At 35.6% G+C, this 25,000-nt stretch overlaps 1 protein-coding gene across 8 annotated transcripts in view; it reads right to left on the bottom strand.

Moving 5' to 3' along the window:
• Nucleotides 1-25,000, bottom strand: part of LOC136840591 (synergin gamma-like) — a 244,305-nt gene that overhangs the window by 87,301 nt on the left and 132,004 nt on the right. For all 8 annotated transcript variants that reach the window (XM_067107257.1, XM_067107258.1, XM_067107259.1 and 5 more), the window contains 2 exons: nt 20,159-20,269; nt 10,222-10,722 (listed from right to left, as the gene is read on the bottom strand). In XM_067107257.1, the coding sequence (XP_066963358.1) occupies nt 10,222-10,722; nt 20,159-20,269 (612 nt within the window). The remainder of the gene's footprint in view (nt 1-10,221; nt 10,723-20,158; nt 20,270-25,000) is intronic.

The following is a 25,000-nucleotide window of genomic DNA, read 5'->3' on the forward strand; positions in this document are numbered from 1 at the left end:
GAAACTTAGTAGGAAAATGACTCCTCCAACCCCAAGTGGGAGCGACCCCACCACTTCCCCACAGAATCCTGTAGTTACGGTAGTTAATGCTAGATCGCCAATTGTACCATTCGCAGGTCGTGTCAATGGATTTTTGACGAGGGTGTCGAATCTTGGATTTCGATCTATAGACGTACACCTCACGGCAAAATCCATTACCGATCCGTCTTTACAATTGCAAGAGGCAAAGAGTTTCATAGATTTTGCTAAGGGAGATGCAGGTGCATTTTTATGGGAATATCTTTTAAAGAAACAAACACTTGGGATGGTTTCAAAGCCAATCTGCATTCCATTTATGGGAGTGAGGATGCATTGGATGAAGTTCTTGCTTTACGCAACATCATAAGACTCACATCTATGACTAATCTAAGTATAACAGATAGGGCAGCTCTGATAGGAGATAGGCTCGAAGAGTATAAAGGACAGATTGATGGCTCAAGTTGGGTCAATGGTAATCTGCATATCAGTTCCAAATCTGTCTGCAGGTTATTCTATTTAACACTTGTAACAGCAATGTTACCTGAACCTTTGGTTAAGTGTTTTGATGAAAAATTACAATCAGATAGCTCAGATTTAGATATCTATAGGCAAGTTCGGAAACACTTGTCCAAGTGTACAGATCTCGATCCTTCTCTGATTCAGGATTTTACAAAGCAAGAAAACAAAAAATCATGCGTCTACATCACGCGCAACAGGTTAACTTAGTCACTAATAATCCATCAGCGTCATTTGTTACAATTGCAAAAACCTGGTCATGTGATAAATGAGTGTAGGTCCCGCTATTGTTCAATCCATAACAGTACGCATCATAAGTATAGTCATTGCAATGCAAGAAAGAAGAATTTAAACAGTAACACAAACATTCAAAACACTGGTAATGACGCTAAAAAGCAACAGTACCATGGGGGAAAGAACAAACATTACAAGCAGAACAGTAATGCAGGTCAGAAACAAGTACATTCAAATCGTTCCTCGGGAAAGCCAACTTCAGGCTCAGCAGTTCCAAACAATGATGCGTCAGTGAATTTTCGAATGCCGTGGGCAGACAAACACCACATAGCCAGCTTTAAGGGGGAGGAGAGTGATATTGGGTTATCATCACTTTTTGAATCAGATAATAAGTTTAATGTTCTCCAAGATATGTGTGAAGACAAGAATTTTCCAGAAATCGAGGTAGTGTCTCCCAAACATGCAGAGCACGGTCCCGTAGATTTTTGCAAAATACACGCTATTATTGGCTCGGAAGAAGTTAGACCCACTTTGCATGCAGTTAGCTTAGAACACAAGCATTTCACCTTGTTTTTTGATTCAGGTAGTCCACGTAATATAATGGATTTACGTACCCATCACCTTTTATTTTCAAGATTTCCCATCGAACGCTCTGATGTTCGTTTGTCAGAATAGGCAATAATGAATTAGATGTAATTGGTACATCTCAGATACAATACAGGTTGGGGCAACGTATTTTTACGGATACCTTTATCATAGTTGGCAATATTAATATGTACCCAGTAGTTATTATGGGATATCCATCAATGTCATTACATAACGTAATTTTTTTAACACCCGCAAAACACGGAGTGTTTATAAAAGGGAAATTCTATCGGTCTTCACACACATTGAAATCTGTTTTGGATCAGAAGGAGACAGAGAGTAAGAAGATAACGTATATCGAAGAGCCAGTCACTTGTCTCATAAGCGATGATATTGTTACAGCAACCCAACATAACTCTCAGGCACCTGTCCTTGCTGCATTCGCACAAACCATTGAGCCAAACACACCATCGTATCTCACGGTCAAGGTTAAAAGAAAATTGCCAGGCTCAGAGGTTTTAATTCTTCCTGATACCTTAAAGATCAATGGGCTTTCAGTCATGCAAGCATTATACACAGTAAATTCTGATCATTGGGTTAACATTGAAGTTTTTAATCACTTAAATGCTGCTTTAACAGTACATGAAAATCAACATATTGTCAATATCGAAGCATATAAACATCGAATCCTTACAGTTGCTGAAATTAACTCCACTGAATCAGCAACAGACGAATCTCTTTTAAAGGTAATTAAAGGCAAAATCGAAGCAGACATTTTAGATAGGGATATAAGCAAGAAATTTTTTGATCTTTTATCCAAATATAGTGATGTTTTTCTACTAGTACTGGAGCTTTAGGCAAAATGGAAGTCATCGAACATCAAATTCGTTTAAAGGATAAAGACCAGGTCATTTACGTGCCTTCATATCGTCTACCGCCAAATTTCTGAATGAAATCAATGTTGAGGTAGATAAAATGTTAAAAGAGGGGTTATTAAGAAATCTAACAGCCCTTATAATTTTCCCTTGATAGTAGTACCAAAAAAAGGACAAAACCTGGAGGATTTGTGTTGACTTTCATAAGCTTAACGACCAAACTATCCCTGATCGTTTCCCAGTACCTTGCACAGATGATATTTTGTCTCTATTAGGACAGAATAAGTTTTTACTTCCTTGGACTTACTTAAAGGCTTTCACCAGACACCCTTAGCTAAGGATATTACCCAGTACACTGCTTTTAGTACAGCTAGAGGTCACTATGAATTCCTACGTATGCCATTTGGGCCACGTTGTGCTCCTATTACGTTCACTAGAATGATCAATATAGTGTTCGGAGATTTACTAGGAATATTCTCCATGCTTATATGGATGATTTAGTTATATTTTCCAACACCTTGGAGGAGCATTTAAGTAAACTAGAAATAGTCCTTCAAAGGTTAAGAGAGAACATCATCTAAAAGTAAAAATTTCTAAACGTGAGTTTTTTAAAGACGAATTAGTCTATTTGGGTTTCATGGTATCTCGGCAAGGTCTTAAAGTAGTCCATGATAAAATCTCTGCTATTAGTAAATTTCCGTTCCTACTAATGTTAAAGCCATACAGCAATTTCTCGGGTTTAGGGTTATTATCGTCGGTTTATCCGAGATTATTCAGTAATAGCAGCTCCTTTAACTGATCTCATAAGGAAGGACGTACCTTTTAAATGGGAATCCCAACATCAAATTGCTTTTGATACCTTGAAAGAAAAAATCAGTTCTGCTCCTATTTTAAAGTTTCCCGATTTTACTAAAGAGTTTATTATTGCAATCGACGCATCAGATCAAGGAGTAGGAGGTGTGTTACTCCAGTGGCATGACAATAAGTTTTTTCCCCATTGCTTTTATTCTCGCAAATTAAAAATGTCAGAGAAGAAATATGCAGTAATAGATAAGGAATGCCTCGCCATTGCTAATTCGTTGGTACATTTTAAATATATAATCTATGGGTATGGTGTCAAAGTTCTAACTGATCACAAGCCCCTTACTGACTTTTTAAAGGTTTCAATCATAGTCCTAAAAGAACTCGGTGGCACATGATTATCCAAGACTTTGGAGCTAAAATTGGATACTTACCCGGTAAAGCAAACGAATCGCAGATGCGCTATCTCGTAACCCAGTACCAACACACTCAATACCTTTCGCTGATCTAGAAGAAATTCCAATTCCTTCTGCAAGCTATGAAAATTGCTATCGAAAATGGTCAATCTTTAGCCCAAGCAACAGAGAATATTACAGATATAGAATGGAATCTAGATTCAGTATGACAAGAACAAATGAAAGATCAGAAATTAAGAGTAATAATAGATGCATTAAATAGGAATCCAGATGATAAGGAATATGTGAAATATACGAATCAATATTTCTTGATTAAGGATAACATTCTATGCCGATCTGTGGCTAGGAGAACCAGGAGTTCAACACAGTTAACTAACGACCAGGTGGTTGTACCTATCACATTAATCCCAATCGTTCTGAAATGGCTTCACAACCATCCTCTGCATGGTCATCCTGGGTTGAAATAACCTCTCAAAAGGCCAAGTCATTATTTTACTGGTCTACTATGTTAAAAGATATTAGGACATATATTAAAAACTGTGATATATGTTTCCGTCACAAGGGCCATACTAAGAATCCTGTAGGTCTCGGAACTTATCCCGTGCCTAGCAAACCTTTTGAAAGGGTACACCTTGATTTATTGACAGGTTTTTACGAGACAGACCGGGGAATAAAACCTCTTGGTTATAATTGACGCCTTACACGGTATACTGAATTAATACCACTAAAAAGTAAAACAGCCATTGAGTGCGCTAGGAAGTTTTACGAGTGCTATATATGCAGACATGGAATTCCAAATATTATAATCTCTGACTCAGGTGGAGAATTCAATAATCACTTCCTTAACTCATTGTGCGAAATTCTGCAAATAAAGAAAGTCAATACGATGATATACCATCCTGAATCTAATGGATTGGTAGAACGGGTTAATAGAAAGGTGCTAGACATACTGCGTGTAAACATAGGCGGTATGGACCCAAACTGGGATATTGCAATACCCACGGTGTCCAGTACCTAAATAACAATTATCATACTTCAATCCGTATGTCTCCCCATGAAGCTGTATATGGGATACCTGCTAGGTCACCTTTTCACATATTATCCCCGACATCTAGTTTATCAGATCCGTTGAAGGATATAATAGATGTTAGCCGAAGTAGATGTCAAACACTTTATCAAAACCTCTTACAGGCTCAAGTGTTAATGAAGAATGCACATGATAAAAAAGCTAAGGTCACAAAGCCTTACCAAGAAGGAGATATAGTATATGTACAAGTCTATGTTAGAAAAGGGCTAAATTGGAAATTGTTGCCTAAGTTTGAAGGTCCTTTCATAGTTATAGAAGTTTTAATAGGTAACCGACTTAAAATTCGAATCAGTCCGATTCAACGGATGTTCGAACAGTATCTATCTCTCATGTGAGAGCTTAAGACAATGGTTTGAAGACAATGGTTTGTTATGAAAAAGTTAATTAGTGTGTGAATTTTTACATCATTTGAATGATGCGATGTTTTTGTTTCATTATTTACAAGTTATTTTCTTTTACAGGCTCCAACATGAAGCTTGTCAAATTATACCATGCACTATTCCTCTCAATGTTTATCGTAGCTGGGAAGAGTTCTGAAATAACTTTACATCATGGTTCTATAGTAGAGGAAATGAATAATTTCTTTCTAACTGGCAGTAATATAGTTTTAGAAGTCAATATGAACGCCATTTTCACTAGCGAAAATGAAGTAATAACTTTGAAATCAGAATTGACTCTTTTTATCAATCTCTGGCAGACTTGCATAAATCATTCTTAGCTAGCAGTGATCCAACGTCGCCGAATCAAGTCAGTGACACAATTAATATGCTTTTCTGGGAAATAAGGAATAAAACAAGCGAAGCTGAAATCTTGGCTCGTGATTTGCTAATGTGGTCAATACCTCATGACGTTACAGAAAGGCGTAACCCACTTGTTCTAGCGGCATTAAATTTGGTTGGTTCCGTAGCAGGTCTTGGGTTAGGATTTCAAATCGTTTAAAACTTCGCGATCACGGGTTAAAATCGAAAATCTGGAACATCAACAAGAGGTATTAGCAGGAGAACTAAACAAACAAATTCAAGCTTTGAACAGCGTAATCAGTAAAGTAAATGAACAGTCACGACGTTTCAATCAGGTTCATGACACTCAAGTTTTGTTAGCAACTTTGATGTATTATCATGCTAAAATTAATCATGTATACTGAGAGTTTCAAGCTTTATCGAAAAATCAAAAGATTACGTGGAAGCTATAACACTTGCTGCTAAAGGCGTGTTGTCTCCTCATTTGTTACCGATTAAAGATCTTACTCAGATTATCAATAATGCTCACGATAAAATGCGCTATGTTCCAGTAGTAGATTTTCATAAAGTTGAATTTATTACAGCTTGATTACAGTTAAAGTTGACCTTGATAAGATCGTAATCGACATTCCTTTCAACCCATCAGACGCGTGGAAAGCGTATAAAATTTCGCCTTTTCCCACGTATGTATCTAACGTCTCGACACCTATTATTAATAATCTGTCAGCTCTAGTATTGGTTTCCGCCAATAAGGAAGCTTTTACGGTAGTCCGAGACCAAGCACTGTTAAATGATTGCCATGATGTTATGAATAATGTAGTGTGCAGGATCGATTTGTTTGAATTCTTAAACATTACGTCATTGAATTCATGCGAATTGGACTTGGTACTTAACAGAACCTCTCCCCATACACATGAACATTGTTTGGCTGGTTTAGTACGGTATCGTGACAATCAGTTTCGTCACAGGCTCGTGAATGGCACGTCATTCGTCTTCTCTGCAGAACCATACATCGTCACTTGCCCAGATGGTACTAGGACAACAGGACACATGTTCGTCGTTAATGATGGCTGCACTGCAACAACGTCGTCACTCTTCATCCGGCTAGCACATCCATCATCAGAGGCCGCAACTTCTTCATCAACACATCGTGGGGAAACACTAGGCTGCAAGGTCTAACAATTCCTACAGCAGGCCCATCGAAAACGCTATTGCATCATTAGACTTGCTGTCTCCTGCGAGCCATTCTTCTGATCACCATGATTTTCTTCTCCTCTACACATTAATTGCCGTTGGTATGTTGCTGGGAGTCGTAGGCGTAATCGTCAGCGTAATGTTTTGGAAAAAGCACGAGAGATGAAGGAGACCATTTGCGTAAATCTGCTGATTCTCAAAGGTCAACGTTGGACTGGCGCAATTATATGTTCTGAGTTCGATAATGGAATTACTGGCCATTTTTTTCATTAAAGCTCGAATACACAGAGAAAGACTGAAAAGGTTCTATTTTCAGTGGTAATGTATGTGAGGAAGAGCTGAACATTTCTGGTGTTATCATTTATCTACATTTATTTCTTTAATAACCTATACTACATATGTATGTATCAATTGCGTGTAGTAGCATGTTGTTCATTCAACATTTTGCATTTTGGTTGTCCATACTGATTAATCTATCAGGATAACTGTTTGTTTATATAAACCTACCATATGGTTATTACCTTTGGATACATTTTTAAGCATTGATTTCAATCTCTATCATTGCAAGTGTATTCATATAATCTGTGCACAAATGTTTTTACTTCAGTATACGAATTGCATTATCATTTCTGGATTGCATTATCATTTCAGAATTGCATTATCATTTCAGGATTGCATTATCATTTCTGAATTGCATTATTTTATTTGATTTATCCGGATTACATTATCTATATATGATTTATGTGTTAATCATTAGCATTGTCAGTATAATCAATATTTGAGTTATATAACTTACCTTTTTTTTCTCACTTTGCTACATTTTAGTAAGACTTGTGTTCACAAATATGCAACATATTTCAGTGTTTGCTGTATGTATCTCATTCACATTTTGAGTATAATGATATTTGGAAGCGTATATTTTCTTTTGCTTTCTGAGAATTTATGCTTAGCTAGTGAATGCCTGTTTTGATGATTTCGTTCCTATTGTGTTTTACGTGGCCGAGCAAATGTCATATTTCATTTATGCCACATTTAAATAAACTACGTTTCTTAGTAAATCTAAGATAATTCCCAAAATGTATATCTCTATCGCACATGAAAGGAAGCTATTGTGAAATCTCCGTTTGGTCAAACCAGACGCAGACGTCATCAATAAGTACCTGTGTAGTGCTTTAAGACAGTGCGTCATCATACATTAGCATGCGTTTGCATAAACTCAGCGTTCTCCTTTTGCTCAGAGCTGAGGCAAAAGTCACGTAGCCGTGGGAAGTCCTTGGGAACGAGGTCATATGTTTGTTCGTGTGTGTGCATCTTAGTCTTGCTATGTAAAAGTGTGACAGCTTAGATATTAGATCGACATGGGAGATCATCCTGTGCAGACCAATTGTATTCTTTTGTAAATAAGTCTTTATACGAAATACAAGAAAAACCACTATGGAGTTTGTCTGAAATCCTGCAGAACATTGGTCTGATCTTCCAAAAACAGTCTTATTCTACAGCCATGGAGAAACTGAAGATGTCATAACCAAACTCTGACTGAGTTCCAAACACAGTCCTTATAACCAAACACCAGGGGAATTTCTGATGAAATACCTTCTTATAACATATATATATATATATATATATATATATATATATATATATATATATATATATATATATATATATATATATATATATATATATATATATATAATATATATATATATATATATATATATATATATATATATATATATATATATATATATATATATATATATATATATATATATATATAATATATATATATATAATATATATATATATATATATATATATATATATATATATATATATATATATATATATATATATATATATATATATATATATATATATATATATATATATATATATATATATATATATATATAGATATATATATAGATATATATATATATAGATATATATATATAGATATATAGATATATATATAGATATATATATATATATATATATATATATATATATATATATATATATATATATATATATATATATATATATATTATAAATTGCTGAACAACAATTCCAAAAATATTTCAACAAAACCCAAAACAGCAAGCAAAGTGGAGTGCAGACCGACATGTGGGCATGTCTTCCTCCAACTGCCAGTAGTTAACGGCCTTGTCTGAAAGTTAAACAGCAGTTCCAGCTCGCATCTGCAAGGTAAATCCATATGTAAAGACTGAAGGTTTGTACAGGCAGTGCCCGCTTATCAGCGGCGTAGGTTAATGGCATCTCAGTTTTATGACACTTGGCTAACAATGTAGTTAACTAGGTTTTCAGCACCAGTAAGCGACTTTTGGAGTTAGTAAGCAGTTTATCGGCATTGTTAGGCAGCTTATCGGCATTGGTAGGCGGTTTATTGGCATCAGTAAGTGATTTTTGGCAAGGGTAAGCAATTTTTGGCGTCGGGAAGCGGTTTATCAGCGCCAACTGCGATTACGAAGTCATAAACGCCATTCATTACCATAATTATTGTGATGTTCCAGTTAACTACATTTTTTGGTTATCGGAACTCAGCCGGGAAAGGAACCCCTTTCATTAACTGGGGACTGCCTGTATTCGTGTAGGAACAAATAATACCCAGCAGAAGAGAGAAGAATGAACACAACAGATCTCCATACCACTGATATATATGTCATGTTATCAACAAATGAACTTAGAATATGTTAACATGAATTCAATTACTTATTCAGTATTAATAACTGCATTTTAGGAAGTAATACATTTATTAAAACTTTAAATAAAAAAATAACTATACATAACGAGAGAGAGAAAGACAGACATGCCACACGTTAGCCTAGCTTGGCAAGTAATGTACAGAAGAGTCCTACAGCAGGTTCCTTTGGCATTAGTTTAATTTTTATTTCACTGGTTTTATTTGCTTCTAATTACTACTTAAGACTGTTATGCAGGAGAAATTAAGGTAAATGCAATGTAAGGCAATTTTTTATGCATTAGAGGGAAAAAATAGACAAAAATTCACCAAATATACTTTTCAATGAAATGATGAAGCTAAGACAATTTTAGGTCATACTACAGGTGATATACAGAAGTACGTACACCCTATGAAACCAGCAAGTGTCTCTATGAAAAAATAAGTCTTGATAATGCCTATACTTATGGAAAGACTGTATAAGAATACCTCAATACTAATAAACCCTGTTTTAGGACTGACTTTTGGATGAAAATTAAAGCTAAGTCATCAATTTGACAGTCCTCATGCTTGCATAGTCTCTAATTTCTGATATTCTACAATATTAGTAGTAAACGCAGGAACTCATAATTCCATTTACATTTACAATTACCAAAATTCTTATTACATAAATCTGAAGTGACCAAGAATTCAAAATTAAAATCAGAAGCTGAAATACAGAACTCTTTAACATCTTCTTTCAAATACTGTACATCTGTTGTTTTCCAAACCTTCTCTCAAAAAGACCTCAATGTTATGGAATACCCAAAGGCTTTGGACAAACTGGACTTAAATTTCAAACTTGTATAACAGCTATAAGTCTCTTAACTATATCCAATAGCTAAAGAAAATACAAACTTTCAATCTGTAGGCACAGTACTTCAACTTACATAGTGTTTAAGTAATTTTACTCTTATCGAATGGTATGTTGCAAAAGCAAGATAGATAATACACCTCTTTTAAAAAGGCCACACAGAAATAGTAATCTTACAAGATAGTTTAAAATGCTTACCTGAACAAGTGCCACTAGTGCTAATAGAGTAGTAAACTCCTGGTCTAAAAGCTGCCCTGGCTGGGTTCGGTTGACCATCTCCCAGAGGATTCCCAAGAAAGGGGGGGGTAAACCAGTCTTCATAAGTAACATATATGCCCGACTGGTGTCTACCCATCCATCTTTGCCTTCAACTAATGAACATGCATGCCTATAAACAGCAGGGATACTGGCTTTGTCACTTAGCCACGATGGAAGAGGAATTGATTTACCATGAGGTTTCTGACAGGGCATGGGGTTACCTCCAATCCCAGAAGGGCCATTGGGTACACCAACTGCATGATCAGAAGACTTCACTTGTTGTGGAGGTGTGTTACCCACGTGACCTGATGCTACACCCGAACTGGAAAAGGCAAGTTTAACTCCCAAGCAGCTAGGATCCACACCATGCTCTCCAGCCACATTTTCTGATGCTATACTAACTCCTGGTGTATGTGAAGCTGGCTGAAGTGAAAGCCCTTCCTGAAAAGTATTAATGTTCTAGGTTACTACATAACATGTCAAAACTTGAAATACTTTCAAAATATATTATGAAATACTAAAACTTACCTATAGATATAGTAAAACTCTCTTCAAAAAATAAAATGTTCATCACAAACCCACAACAGTACCTATATTTAACCATTTGATTTGCCAAAAATGGCCCCTGTGAGCTTCATTTCCTGAAAAAATGAAAAAATGGCCACCAGCCAGTAGCCTTGTATATCAAAGGGTGGACCCACCAGCCAGAGCCAGATCCTCTTCTCATTCTTTATTTGCATGGGTAGATGTTGACAGTTCACTCACAAAAGTTCCCTAGATGCTACTAGGACCCATCCGGGATTACAGTAATTTCTCAATCATCCACACTTCCCCTACCGCAATGTATCCTTGACCTCACCTTTCTCAGTGCAACAGTATATATGTACTAAACCACAATAAAAGGTAAAATGAATTTTTTTTAATTCCATATAGATAGTTCAGTCTCCACACACCACATTCATCCACAAAAGATGAGATTACATCTAAAAAAGGCCTCTGCTCAGCCAGACAAACAAGCTGTGCATTGTGTGCACACTGACTGGCCTGATGAGTATGTCATAGTTCAATTGGGTTATTGATGTGGAGGGAGGGGGATGAAGAATGGGATAATCAAGTGTATCAGGTCTGGGTGGAGAGAGATTCACAGTCTTGTGACTTGTTCTCTCAACTGTGACCACTGACTTTGTCTCTATGAAATGTCCTCACTTCTGCACTATGGAAGCTCTTGCTTTCACTGGCGTTCCCTATGCTCTGCTAGGGGCAGGGGTCATGTTTCTGGTACATTCGTTTGCATGCTGATGGCACTGCCATCTGTTAAGCATAAGTGTTTTCCTCTTGGCAACAAAGTTGGAGATTCTTAACCACTTTGATGCTGGGTGGACTAGTCACATGTAACTGCACAATATGTTGTCCTCATGTCAACCTGACAAGAAATTGTGCACTTGAGAAACAGGCTGCAGTCGAAAGTAAAATTGGAAGCCAAACCAGTGTTAGTTTTGTTTTAAAATAGGCTAACATAACGTTACAAAGATAAAATTAAGGAAAGAATGTTAGACAGGGATCAAGTGCTATGAACTGTGTCATTATAACATTTTACTATAGTACAATTACACAAATTTGTTATTGATATGCTGGCCAACTGGATTTCCTAACATTTCACTCATTTTTTACAGCAAAGTGTACTATAATAAAAGGTAAAATTATTGTCTAAGAAATCTGGCATCATTTTCTGTAGTATCATACATATATATTGTGCTGTATGTACTGACCAATAATGAACTTGTTTTTTTAATAAAATTATGTTGTGCAATACTTATCAGCTTCTAATACGAATGGACACATCTTTGTAATGAGTGCAGCAAAAAACAGAGTGCAGTATGAATAACATTCACTTACAGTATGTGACTGTCATGCACCACTCTGCTTGGTGTCACGACTTCCACCAGCTGAATTTATGTTTAGTAGTGGAGCATTGTTTTTTAAAAGAAATTTTTTATTCTGTCTTGTAATATTCTGTGTTTTGTAATAAAGGTACATTATATAGTATTGCATACACGCAACAACAGGACTGTAAGCTATGATATGGGAAATGATAATTTAAAATCAATTATTAAAGAGTTTACTTCATACAGTATACTGCAAAGGTTTTGAGTTACCGTATGGTGAAAAATGCATTATGCTGCACTGTCAGATTCATTTATAACAATAGGACTTCACTTTCAATTTTTCACTACCTACATACTTATGAAATGTCATGTAAAGTAAAAAAAAAGAATGTACAGTAATGTACTAATGAAATATATTCAGAAGAATGAAACTATAAGCTGTTTGGTTTTACTGTGAAGTTTAAACCTGTTATAATTAGGAGAAATGTAAATAATGAAGTGCTGTTTCTGAACATTTTTGTAAACTTATTGCTAATGTATGTTTGCATATAGAGTTCAATAATGTGCACTGTTGTACTAAGGTTCTTATATCAATTGAAGAAATGCTACACAATCATCGTGCATTTTAAAATTTGCACAGCTGCTGATACCAAGAAAGAATGTTAAATTGTGCAGAAATAAGAAGCAAATTATAAACAATTATCAAAGAACACTTATAGGTCCCATAATATAAGATAAACCTTTTCACACTTTAATGGTATCCCAAAATTCATCTGTGGCAAATAACATACACTGACTGATTATGTATATGGCAATGTTTTTCTTTTATAGCTTGCTGCTAGCTTATTTTCTAAGATATGAAGCTGGTTTGATTTCATTTCATGACTGAAAACTTATACTTTGTTGTCCAACATTCAAAAATGGAAAACAACTTAGGAAAGCCAAAATGACACACTGAAGTTATCAGAAAATTTCACAGGAATATTAAGTAATCAAGAAAAATGCATGCAGACCTGGAATTAGGACCAGGTAGTGATGGGATGAGCTTTAATTACGCAGCACTTGGCCTTCCCTGCCACATGCATTTACCACATCTTGTCATCTTTCTACATTCAGAATAAATGGGAAGTTAAAAAAAACAAGGGACCATGATGGACTACAATATACAGTAAATCCTTGCTTAACTCGGAGAGTTTGATGATGATTAGAGTCATCGACCATTTTTCAACCTCTGAGATTCTGATGACAACTATAGTCATTCTCAAAAGATTTTTTCTAATACTGTACAGTAAATCTGACAAAAATTATAAAAAAGCATCAATATGAATACGAGACTCAAATAATAATAAATTTCATGACAATGGTAAGGCAATTTATCATACTTTCACACATGCAAACAAAAACTGGATATCTCTTTTCTCTGGTTTATAATGAATTTTTGGTTGGTAAAATTAACAAATTTTTCATTACGGCTAACTTTTACTCATGGTATCAATGTTTGTTTTCTATGATTTACCCTTTCTAAACATAATTACGATAAAGATCACCTCTTTAGCTTTAATGACGCCAAATTCATTAATGCAGCACAAACTATAAGATTACACAGAGTAATCAGAGAAAATTATTGCTAAACATTTTCGCTCAATTGGTGAAGAGTGAGTGCTCTGACACGGACATACTCTAACCCTCCCCCCAAATCTTCACAAGGTTAATAGCACCTCCCATAAACACACTAAGCCCATTGCCACAATTTTTTACCATGTACCATCCCTGGTGTTCAATCCTCTAGGAACTTTATTAAAAAATGCCCTCCGGTACGTTTCCTCACTGATATGTGTTGAAAAGCTGAAAATCAATGACAATCAATACATGTTCATTTAAAATAGGAAAAGCACATAATGAAGAGGAGCCTAGAACAAAACAAAAAGATTATATCACTTCACACACTAAGAGAGAGAAAGACAATCATCCGTGGCTGACTTGTAGGCCAACATACTAGACTAAACATTTTACCTCTTTATACATTTCATTCAAATACTGTAAAAATAATGTGGAGGACAGAGCTGCAAAAACTGTATGCTCATAATTTTATTGGTTCCTTCAGGACCATTCTCTATGAAATTTGTAATGTTAGGCTAAGAACTGGGAAAGGTAGAAAACAAAATACATTACTGTATTTCCTAACTTATTTGCTGAAATAAAATTCCCTCTTTTTCTGAAGAATGCTCTTTAAGTATAAAATAAACTCAGAACATCTAATACTCTCATATCTGTCCAATAAATGAACATTTTCTCAGGTTCGTTTTTGTCATGAAATGTTTAACGTGGAAATGTGTAAACATGTTTGTCTAATGGTAGTTAGTTCAGACACCTTGCCAGTGAGAAAGAGAGGGACTACCTGCTCATCAGTCATTTCTCTGCCATCAACTGGAAAAGGATCAAAAGGTAAATTTTTGCTTTTGAAAAATAATTGAAAAATTCTATTTTCTAGTTAACTGTATATTTGTTTGAATGCTTGTTTGAGCATAGGGTAAACTAATAATATCCAAAAACCTTAAGTAACACATACAGTACAGTGCACCACTAATGGCATCCCCTCTACAGGACTTATTCTTATTAGTAATGTAGCTTTTATTATTTTAATGCAACGATTTGTTGTTATTTCCTTATTCTTATTAATAATGATATTTTCTTTTGTGTATCTAGAGGTAAATTTCCCTGATTCTTTTTTATATTTATATTGAGTTTGTCTGGCAGTGACCTCACCGGAGAGAGAGAGAGAATGGCTTAAGAACAAAGAGAGAGAGAGAGAGAGAGAGAGAGAGAGAGAGAGAGAGAGAGAGAGAGAGAGAGAGAGAGAGAGAGAGAGATGCTATTTAGCACAGTACCATTATTTAAGAGTTAGTCTTAGTGAATGATTGTTACTTCCTATAGATGTGGTACTATAAATGTTTACTTAATAGCTAGTTATTTAAGATTCTTTTATGTAACCAAACAATTTATTAACAATAACCTGGCATTTAAATACACTAATCTCTCGATTATCCAGAGCCAAGGGCCCTTCAGATAAGGGCTAGTAAAAAATCTGAGGGTGTTCAAGAGCAACTCTGTACCCTTCCTCACCTAACCTTGTCAAACTGCATAACTGCAAACACTCAATGTGCTTATGAAATAAACAACAACCATCACAATAAAATTCTTTATGCAAAAGGCAATTATCTACCCTTTCCCCCCAAATCTGTAACAAAACAGACTGCACAAATACACTTTAAAAAGTAAATGCATCCCCTTCTTTTTGTCTCTCTCATAAATGACACACAATTCAGTAGGTAGGTAGACTACCCATGTTTACCCATAGCCTACTACGGTTTTATCACAATGTATTTTTATACAGCAACATTCTTATCAGTGTTATCACATTGTATTACCATACACGAGATGTGTATGTGAACTGTTGGCCCTAGGCTGGGTTTTACATTCACAGTAGCCATTTGCTATTAAAGCTGTACTTAAGGTAAAGGTAACAGTAATGAAACTTATATTTTACTTACTGAATACTTTTACACTGTATTATTATCATGTTATTTCACCATTGTAATATGTAATGTATAAAAAGATATCATCTGCCATATGATTTTACATGGGCTAGGCTAATGTTTACATTCTCAGAATCAGTTGATTGAGCTTACTACCAAAAAAATTAGAATCATTTTCTAGTTGCTAGAAGAAATGAATTATTACTGGAATTATTTTTATTTTTGTACATAAATGTAAAATGTGTATGCAAAGGTAAGCTAACTTACTTTATGCCAAATTAAATCCATAAAAAACGCAAAGCAGCATTCGTTTGTTTGCGTCATAATGTTGTTTATGTCAGTTCTTTGGTAGGTAGTTGTTAATTATAAGAGATGGTTATGAATTGTTACATAAACCAAACGTTTGGTAATCTTGTTTGAAGGTGTAGCCTAACACAATATATCAAAAATATAATTTGCTCTACAAGGACAGCCTAGTACAGTATGATCTCCTGAAAATGGAATTCGTTCAGTAAATAAATCATTTATTTTTTAAGATAATGGGATTACTGTACTGAGGACAAGAGGTTAGCATAATGTTACCTGGGCTATCGAAAATAAAACTTCATGACACATGAGATATGTATACGATGAAATCATGTTTACGGGCAAAATTTAACGTGTCGTATGATATGTGAGATCGAATGATACATGAGTATACACAGCATATTTCATTTACTTTACTCATTTTGCCCTATCATGGAAACTGTGTTTGTGTAAAACACCTTGTGTTTACATCCTTAGTACATATGGCATTTCTCAATGACAACTGTCCACATCAAACTCATTTTAAGAACACTACTAAGTTAAATTGAGATACAAATGAAACACCTTCATTCTTTTGACAGTACTAAAAAGGACAGGCTTTTTCCTCTTGCAGGGATTGGGAAGACGAGTTCTAAGCTGCAGGTTTGCTGTTACTGTTTTCTTGTTTGTATTGCAATTACACATTAAGCCTTAAACGCCGACTGGATGTATCGTACGTCGACTAAAATTGTTTGTCGGGTGCCGAGTGGACATAAAATACGTCCACTACAAAAAGTTTTTTTAAATATTCGCGGAAAAATAGTTATAGGCCTAGTTTGCGAAAGATTTTAAATCACCCGCCTTGAGGGATGTTGGGAGTTCACGGATCATACTGTTGTTTTGTTTACAAGCGTTACCCAGCCGCGCATGCGCCAATTTCTTTCTTCTCGCACTACAGAGCATCAGCGACGCATCTCAGAAATTCTTTCATCACTTTGTTGTAATTTTTGCACCATTTTATATTAGTCATTACATAAATTTTTATATATGAAAATGTGCGCAATTTCATGTAGAATACAACAAAAAATAATTCAAGGTTGTAGCTTTTATCAATTTTGAAATATTTTTATATAAATTACGATAAGTGCCAACATTTCAACCTTCGGTCAACTTTGACTTGACCGAAATGGCTGAAAAACGCAATTGTAAGCTAAAACTCTTACATTCTAGTAATATTCAATCATTTACCTTCATTTTGCAACAAATTGGAAGTCTCTAGCACAATATTTCGATTTATGGTGAATTTTTGAAAAAACTTTTTCCTTATGTCAGCGGGCAGTAACTCGGCCGAACATCTCAGAAATTCTTTCATCACTTTGTCATACTGTTTGCACCGTTTTATATCAGCCGTTACATAAAGTTTTATATATGAAAATGTGCGCAATTTCATGTAGAATACAACAAAAAACAACCCATGGTTGTAGCTTTTATGAGTTTTGAATTATTTTCATATCACGATAAGTGCCAAAATTTCAACCTTCGGTCAACTTTGACTCGACTGAAATGGTAAAAAAACGCAATTGTAAGCTAAAACTCTTACATTCTAGTAATAGTCAATCATTTACCTTCATATTGCAACAAATTGGAAGTCTCTAGCACAATATTTCGATTTATGGTGAATTTAAAAAAAAAACTTTTTCCTTACGTCCGCGCGCGGTAACTCGGCCGAACATCTCAGAATTTCTTTTGTCACTTTGTCGTAATGTTTGCACCGTTTTATATTAGCCGTTACATAAAATTTTATATATGAAAATGTGTGCAATTTCATGTAGAATACAACACAAAATAACTCATGGTTGTTGCTTTTATCAGTTTTGAAATATTTTCATATAAATTACGATAAGTGCCAAACTTTCAACCTTCGGTCAACTTTGACTCGACCGAAATGGTCGAAAAACGCAATTGTAAGCTAAAACTCTTACATTCTAGTAACATTCAATCATTTACCTTCATTTGGCAACAAACGGGAAGTCTCTAGCACACTATTTCAATTTATGGTGAATTTTTTTAAAAAACTTTTTCCGTACCTCCACGCGTGGTGTTGGCTGAAAATCTCAGAATTTCTTTAGTCACCTTGTCGTAATTTTCACACCGTTTTATATTAGGCCTTACATAAAGTGTTACTGTACATGAAAATGTGCACAATATCACGTAGAATACAACAAAAAATAACTCATGGTTGTAGCTTTTATCAGTTTTGAAATATTTTCATATAAATCACGATAAACAGAAAAAATTCAACCTTCGGTCAACTTTAACTCAACTGAAATGGTTGAAAAATGCCATTGTGAGCTAAATCACTTACAGTCTAGTAATATTCCATCAATTACCTTCATTTTGTAACAAACGGGAAGTCTCTAGCACAGTATTTCCATTTATGGTGAATTTTTGAAAAAAACTTTTTTTTTATGTCCGCGCATTACGAATTCATGCATCATTTTGTGATAATATTTTCTCTGTGTTGCTTTGATCGTTTTACAATTTGTTATATACCAAAATCAGCGCAATTTAGTGTACAATACAACGAAAAAAATAACTCATTAGCTTTAACCGTTTTGCTCACAGCGCGATTTGTATACAATTATATATGAAATTTTTTTTTGCGCTGTCATATATTCCAATATTTATATATGATAATGATATTTTTTTTCATTTCTGATGGTTGCATACTAAACTTCAGGCAATGACAAAAAAGGAGCCAAAAATGAACTCAATCTTAAAAACTAAGCATGCTGTGATTTTTTGAAAAATCTTTTTTTCCGCTTCGGCGCCAACTCCTGAACGCCGCCGGCAAACGACAGACACTTTTGTAAATAGAGGCTTGGCGTTTAAGGGTTAATGAAGCAATTTGAGCCTTCATATAGCTGATCATTTTCTGTTCGGAATTAATGACTTTTCTTTTCACCCCATAATATCACAGAAGCTTGACTTGTATGCCTGTGTGTGTGTTTATATCTATGTGGCATTTCATCATTGCTGGCGTCATGATCTCTACATAGTGTGCACGTTCATGTGTGTGTTTCTTAGTGCAGTATCATGTGTTGCTATTTTTCCTTTTTGCTTTGCTTGATTTACTATACAGCATTTCATTACAAGTTTAGCTGACTCTAAGCATAGTTATCACATATACCATGAAAGTACACAAAATATTTAAAATGCAAACTTGTAGATGTTAGCAACACATTGTGCTATTCATAACTTGTCTTGATGTCATCACCCAAAGCAAAGGAGTGTGTGCCTACGTATGTACTATACGCTCACGATTGCCTGTCTCTTTTGGGTTGCAAAAATAAAAATGACAGAGCAGAATAAAAATTAAAAAAAGTAAAAATGAAAAATGAAAAAGGGAAGGAATGTGTGTAATACACTTCAAACGTGAGTGATCTCTCTCTCTCTCTCTCTCTCTCTCTCTCTCTCTCTCTCTCTCTCTTTTTCCCATATCTCCTCTTTTTTTTTTTGCTTTGTGGTAGATGTATTCCATTACAAGCTATAGTACAGTAATGTACCTATCCTTTAATAAAATATGGAAAAGCATCATGAAACAAACAAGCTCTAGCAAGTCAGATGTCTACCTAGCCCTCTTCACCCACCCAACACTACATCCCTACCCCCTCCCACCCAGCTCCACCCACCTTCCAAAACAATCCTTTCTCTGAGCGTGTTCCCCTACACAGACTTAATGCCCTCTTCTTCAATGGCACCCAGCCATCTGACCAACTTCCCCCACCTTGAATACTTCTCCAGGCCTCCCCCACCCCCAAAACCCTTCCTCAGTCTCTTCATGAGTGTATGCAGGGTTACCAACATCTTCCTGGGCCACACAGCATTACCAACAATCAGAGAGCAGTTTTTCAAATTTTTTAAAATTTACATATAGCATATATCTTTGATCAAGTTCCAGATATGGAAGATCTGGATAATTGAGAGATTACTGTATGAAGTCCTGCCTTACGTACAGATATTATTAAATCTGCTGAATTGTAAGCAGATCACTATAAAATTCACACTAGCTGGTAAATTAAGAGAGAAATATTATAAGTCCTAGTATATAAAAATATTTTAAACCAAGTAATACAGTAAATGTAAAAAATTTACAGCCTCACTTCATACCTTTGTGGATGTAAAGAGCGTTTCAACGTTGTTCATTTTTGACCAGTCAACAGCTGTTCCTTGCTTGGTAAAGGAAGATTCTGCTACCTTAGATCCTTCACTTACTGGTGCCTTAAATGGAGGAAAAATGTCAATCCTAGGCTTCAAAAAACATCTAATAAAAAGTAATTTGCCTTATGTTAAAATTTGCTTTCCAGTTAAAGACATGAAAAACTAACAGCAATATCAGTCATTTGTTTTCACATACTTATATCTGTTTAGTAGCCTAATCTTGCAGTCCACAGCCCTTCAGGCATACCCTATTTCAAGAGGACTTCCACTTAAGTCAAATAAGACATCTGGGTTCAAAGGCCCCTACCTCACATCACAGAACTACTGTGTTTTGGGTGCTACCAGATTTTTTAAATTATGCTTTATAATCTCATTTCATTAATGACTTGTGATAATTTCCATCTCTCCGAGTAACGTTATTTTTCCCATTCTAAAAACGAAGCTCATTTTTTTTATTCAAGAAAATTTCCCTTCCATGTCTCAAGATGAATGACCAGAGGGTTGCCAGCTATTTGAAGGCAGAATTATTTTATTTTTGAACTAGACTGTTTGGAGCTTAACCTTCAACATTTATACCAATTTGGTTTGGTAAATGGCCACAGTTCAAGTTCAGTATCTTTGTTTCACTTCTGGATACTTGCATTAGGTTCACCAGTTATATTTGTTGTAAGTATGGGCTTTTCCCTTATATTTTTCTTCTTGTTTTCTCTCATAGTTAACATGTTTTGAAAGTCAGCGTGTTCTCTGAAGCTTAAATTCAGCCGAGATATAGGTTTCGAGCACTGATAGGTTGATCTTTTTCATATCTAATACTACAGTATACCAGTAAGTGCTAGTGTGCATTACTTGTACTATCATGCCACAAACCTGGTATGTCAGCATTCCTGGCAAACTCTGTAAAAGCTTTATGATACATTTACAATAAGACCCTCAACTTATTTGTAGTACATGTAAAGGCCAGGTATGCTTGCAAGGGCTGACATGAGAAATTTGTAAGAAATGGTCAAAGAAACAATAAGTTTTGCATGACTCAAGTAGGCAATATATACCAAGTCTGACTTCTTCTAAGGATAGAAGTTCACCTTAAGTACTGGAACGTTCATGTTCTCCTTCAGTCTTTACCTTTTTTAAGCAATCAACTGTAAAGATGCAGTACGTGCTAAGAAACCTAGATGAGTAGATTAAAGTTATCTTTTCACTAAATTCCATATCCACACAAAGTAAAAGCCACATGAGAGTAAAGCTTAGCCACTGACAGATTCAGATACAGATCTTAATTCAGTTTTCAGAGGCACAAGTAGAACCTTAAGTTCCCTCAGTCCCAACTGTTGCAACATCAAGAGGATCTAAAATACTTTAGGTTATAAGGACACTACTGTGTAGTGAATAAGTGTTTGGAGCCTATGATTTCAGCCATATTTTCCCCTTCAGATATAATAGCTAAACCCGAGACAGCCAGCATGACTCCTTCAGTACCAAGTGGAGCAAATGAATCTGATGATTAACAGAATTATAAGTAAAAGCTACAGCTAAAGAGGAGAATTCATTTTCTGACATCATGGGGGGGGGAAATACTTAGCCTTAGAAGCATAAATTTTTATGATGATGTTGGGATATTGTCATTAAATTGAGTCTCTGGTATCTCTACAAGATTTGTGGCACTAAAGCTATATAATGCAACAATTAACTAATACTGATACAGCATATATAGTGTCCAGAGATAAACAGAGAAAACCAGAGCATCCTGGTGACACCTCTGAGAATCGAGGAAATTTCTAGGTCAAGCTGCATACACACAGCTCTTACAAGTCAATATGCATTGGAGTCAGGCCTGACTTCACATTCAATTATCTCACTCAGTTACGGACAGTGTAACCAGTGATATTCAATATCAGGCATTCAACTCCTTTATCCCATCTGGATCCTGCAACTTGAAAGCCTGTTGGCCAAGAGTTAAACTAGCATGTCATATGCTCACAAATATTTAGAAAGCCCTGCATAAAATTTCTCTGACAGTCATGCACAAAAATGCTATGAAAGTTACACATGTAACATGAAATTACAACGGCACTAAAGAAGATACTTCCATCGTGTTCTTCTATTTTGTGATTTTCCCCATGTTAGTGCCTGGAAAGAATTACTTAGAAGACGAACAGCTTCAGCTGAAAAACAGGTGAATGACTTAACAACTTGGCATGCTGTTAACAATATCATTAGTCACATTTGCAGCCTGAGATCAACTTCAGTACCACAGGGGAAGGTTATAAAGTTACCCTCTGAAAAATGAGTTAACTTTTACCTGATAAATTTAGTAATCAACCTCTCTGCCCCCACTGTTCAGCTTAACACATGCCATGTAAATATTTATACCCAGATTGTCAAAAATTAGTAAAAAGCAAAAATTTTTAGATTTTGTTTAAAAAAATGTATTTCTGGAGTGGTATTTTTATACATTCATACTTAGAAAGCTAGCACATATTCTTTTTATCTAGGACTTGCCTAACATGCATTTTGATATGTGAAAGTTTTCCAAAGCTTTTATTTTCTCCAAATATATTCTATTCAATTCTTAATTTTACACCAATCATTTTCTTTCATTTACCATATATATATATATATATATATATATATACATACAGTATATATATATATATATATATATATATATATATATATATATATATATATATATATATATATATATATATATATATATATATATATATATATATATGACTATTTATCACATCACCGTGATTCATATACAATCGAAAGCTACAAACGTCCTTTAATATCCAATTCACTCTACACGGAAATAATATATTTTCATATATGTTACCGAAGGGAATTTTTAGTTGATAATAAGTCCACCGTCCCGTGTGGTCGAACCAGCGGCGGACGAGAATCAGGACTACAGTGACACACTAACGCTTTCGCCACAAGAGAGGTATAAGTGAATAACATCTCCCATCATCTCACCCGTCGAACTCAGGTGTTTTGCGTTTGGAGACGATATCCACCCACCTCTGCCATGTTGACCGTGTAATGCGTTTTACGTAGCCATATTATGACTATTTATCACATCACCGTGATTCATATACAATCAGAAAGCTACAAACGTCCTTTAATATCCAATTCACTCTACTCGAAATAATATATTTTCATATATGTTACGAAGGAATTTTTAGTTGATAATAAGTCCACCGTCCCGTGGTCGAACCAGCGACGGACGAGGAATCAGGACTACAGTGACACACTAACGCCGGCCACAAGAGGTATAAGTGAATAACATCTCCCATCATCTCACCCATCGAACTCAGGTGTTTTTGCGTTTGGAGACGATATCCACCCACCTCTGCCATGTTGACCGTGTAGTGCGTTTTTTTATGACTATTTATCACATCACCGTGATTCATATACAATCAGAAAGCTACAAACGTCCTTTAATATCCAATTCACTCTACCGAAATAATATATTTTCATATATGTTACCGAAGGAATTTTTAGTTGATAATAAGTCCACCGTCCCGTGGGGTCGAACCAGCGACGGACGAGGAATCAGGACTACAGTGACACACTAACGCTTTCGCCACAAGAGAGGTATAAGTGAATAACATCTCCCATCATGGCAGAGGTGGGTGGATATCGTCTCCAAACGCAAAACACCTCGAGTTCGGACGGGTGAGATGATGGGAGATGTTATTCACTTATACCTCTTGTGGCCGAAAGTGTTAGTGTGTCACAGTAGTCCTGATTCCTCGTCCGTCGCTGGTTCGACCCCACGGACGGTGGACTTATTATCAACTAAAATTCCCCTTCGGTAACATATATGAAAATATATTATTTCGAGGTAGAGTGAATTTGATATTAAAGGACGTTTGTAGCTTTCTGATTGTATATGAATCACAGTGATGTGATAAATAGTCATAATATGGCTACGCGACAAACGCACTACACGGTCAACATGGCAGAGGTGGTGATATCGCCTCCAAACGCAAAATACCTATGTTCGACGGGTGAGATGATGGGAGATGTTATTCACTTATACCTCTCTTGTGGCAAAGCGTTAGTGTGTCACTGTAGTCCTGATTCCTCGTCCGTCGCTGGTTCGAATTTCACGGGGACGGGACTTATTATCAACTAAAAATCCCCTTCGTAACATATATGAAAATATATTATTTCCGAGGTAGAGTGAATTGATATTAAAGTTTTGTAGCTTTGATTGTATATGAATCACGGTGATGTGATAAATAGTCATATTATGGCTACGCATGACAAACGACTACACGGTCAACATGGCAGAGGTGGGGTGGATATCGCCTCCAAACGCAAAAACACCTGAGTTCGACGGGTGAGATGATGGGAGATGTTATTCACTTATACCTCTTGTGGCCGAAAGCGTTAGTGTGTCACTGTAGTCCTGATTCCTCGTCCGTCGCTGGTTCGATTTCACGGGACGGTGGACTTATTATCAACTAAAAATTCTCTTCGGGTAACATATATGAAAATATATTATTTCCGAGGTAGAGTGAATTGATATTAAAGGACGTTTGTAGCTTTTGATTGTATATGAATCATGGTGATGTGATAAATAGTCATAATATGGCTACGTCTAAACGCACTACACGGTCAACATGGTAGAGGTGGGTGGATATCGTCTCCAAACGCCAAAACACCTGAGTTCGACGGGTGAGATGATGGGAGATGTTATTCACTTATACCTCTCTTGTGGCCGAAAGCGTTAGTGTGTCACTGTAGTCCTGATTCCTCGTCCGTCGCTGGTTCGACTTC

This window comes from Macrobrachium rosenbergii, chromosome 8 (assembly GCF_040412425.1).
Source record: "Macrobrachium rosenbergii isolate ZJJX-2024 chromosome 8, ASM4041242v1, whole genome shotgun sequence".
NCBI classification, from domain to species: Eukaryota; Metazoa; Arthropoda; class Malacostraca; order Decapoda; family Palaemonidae; genus Macrobrachium; species Macrobrachium rosenbergii.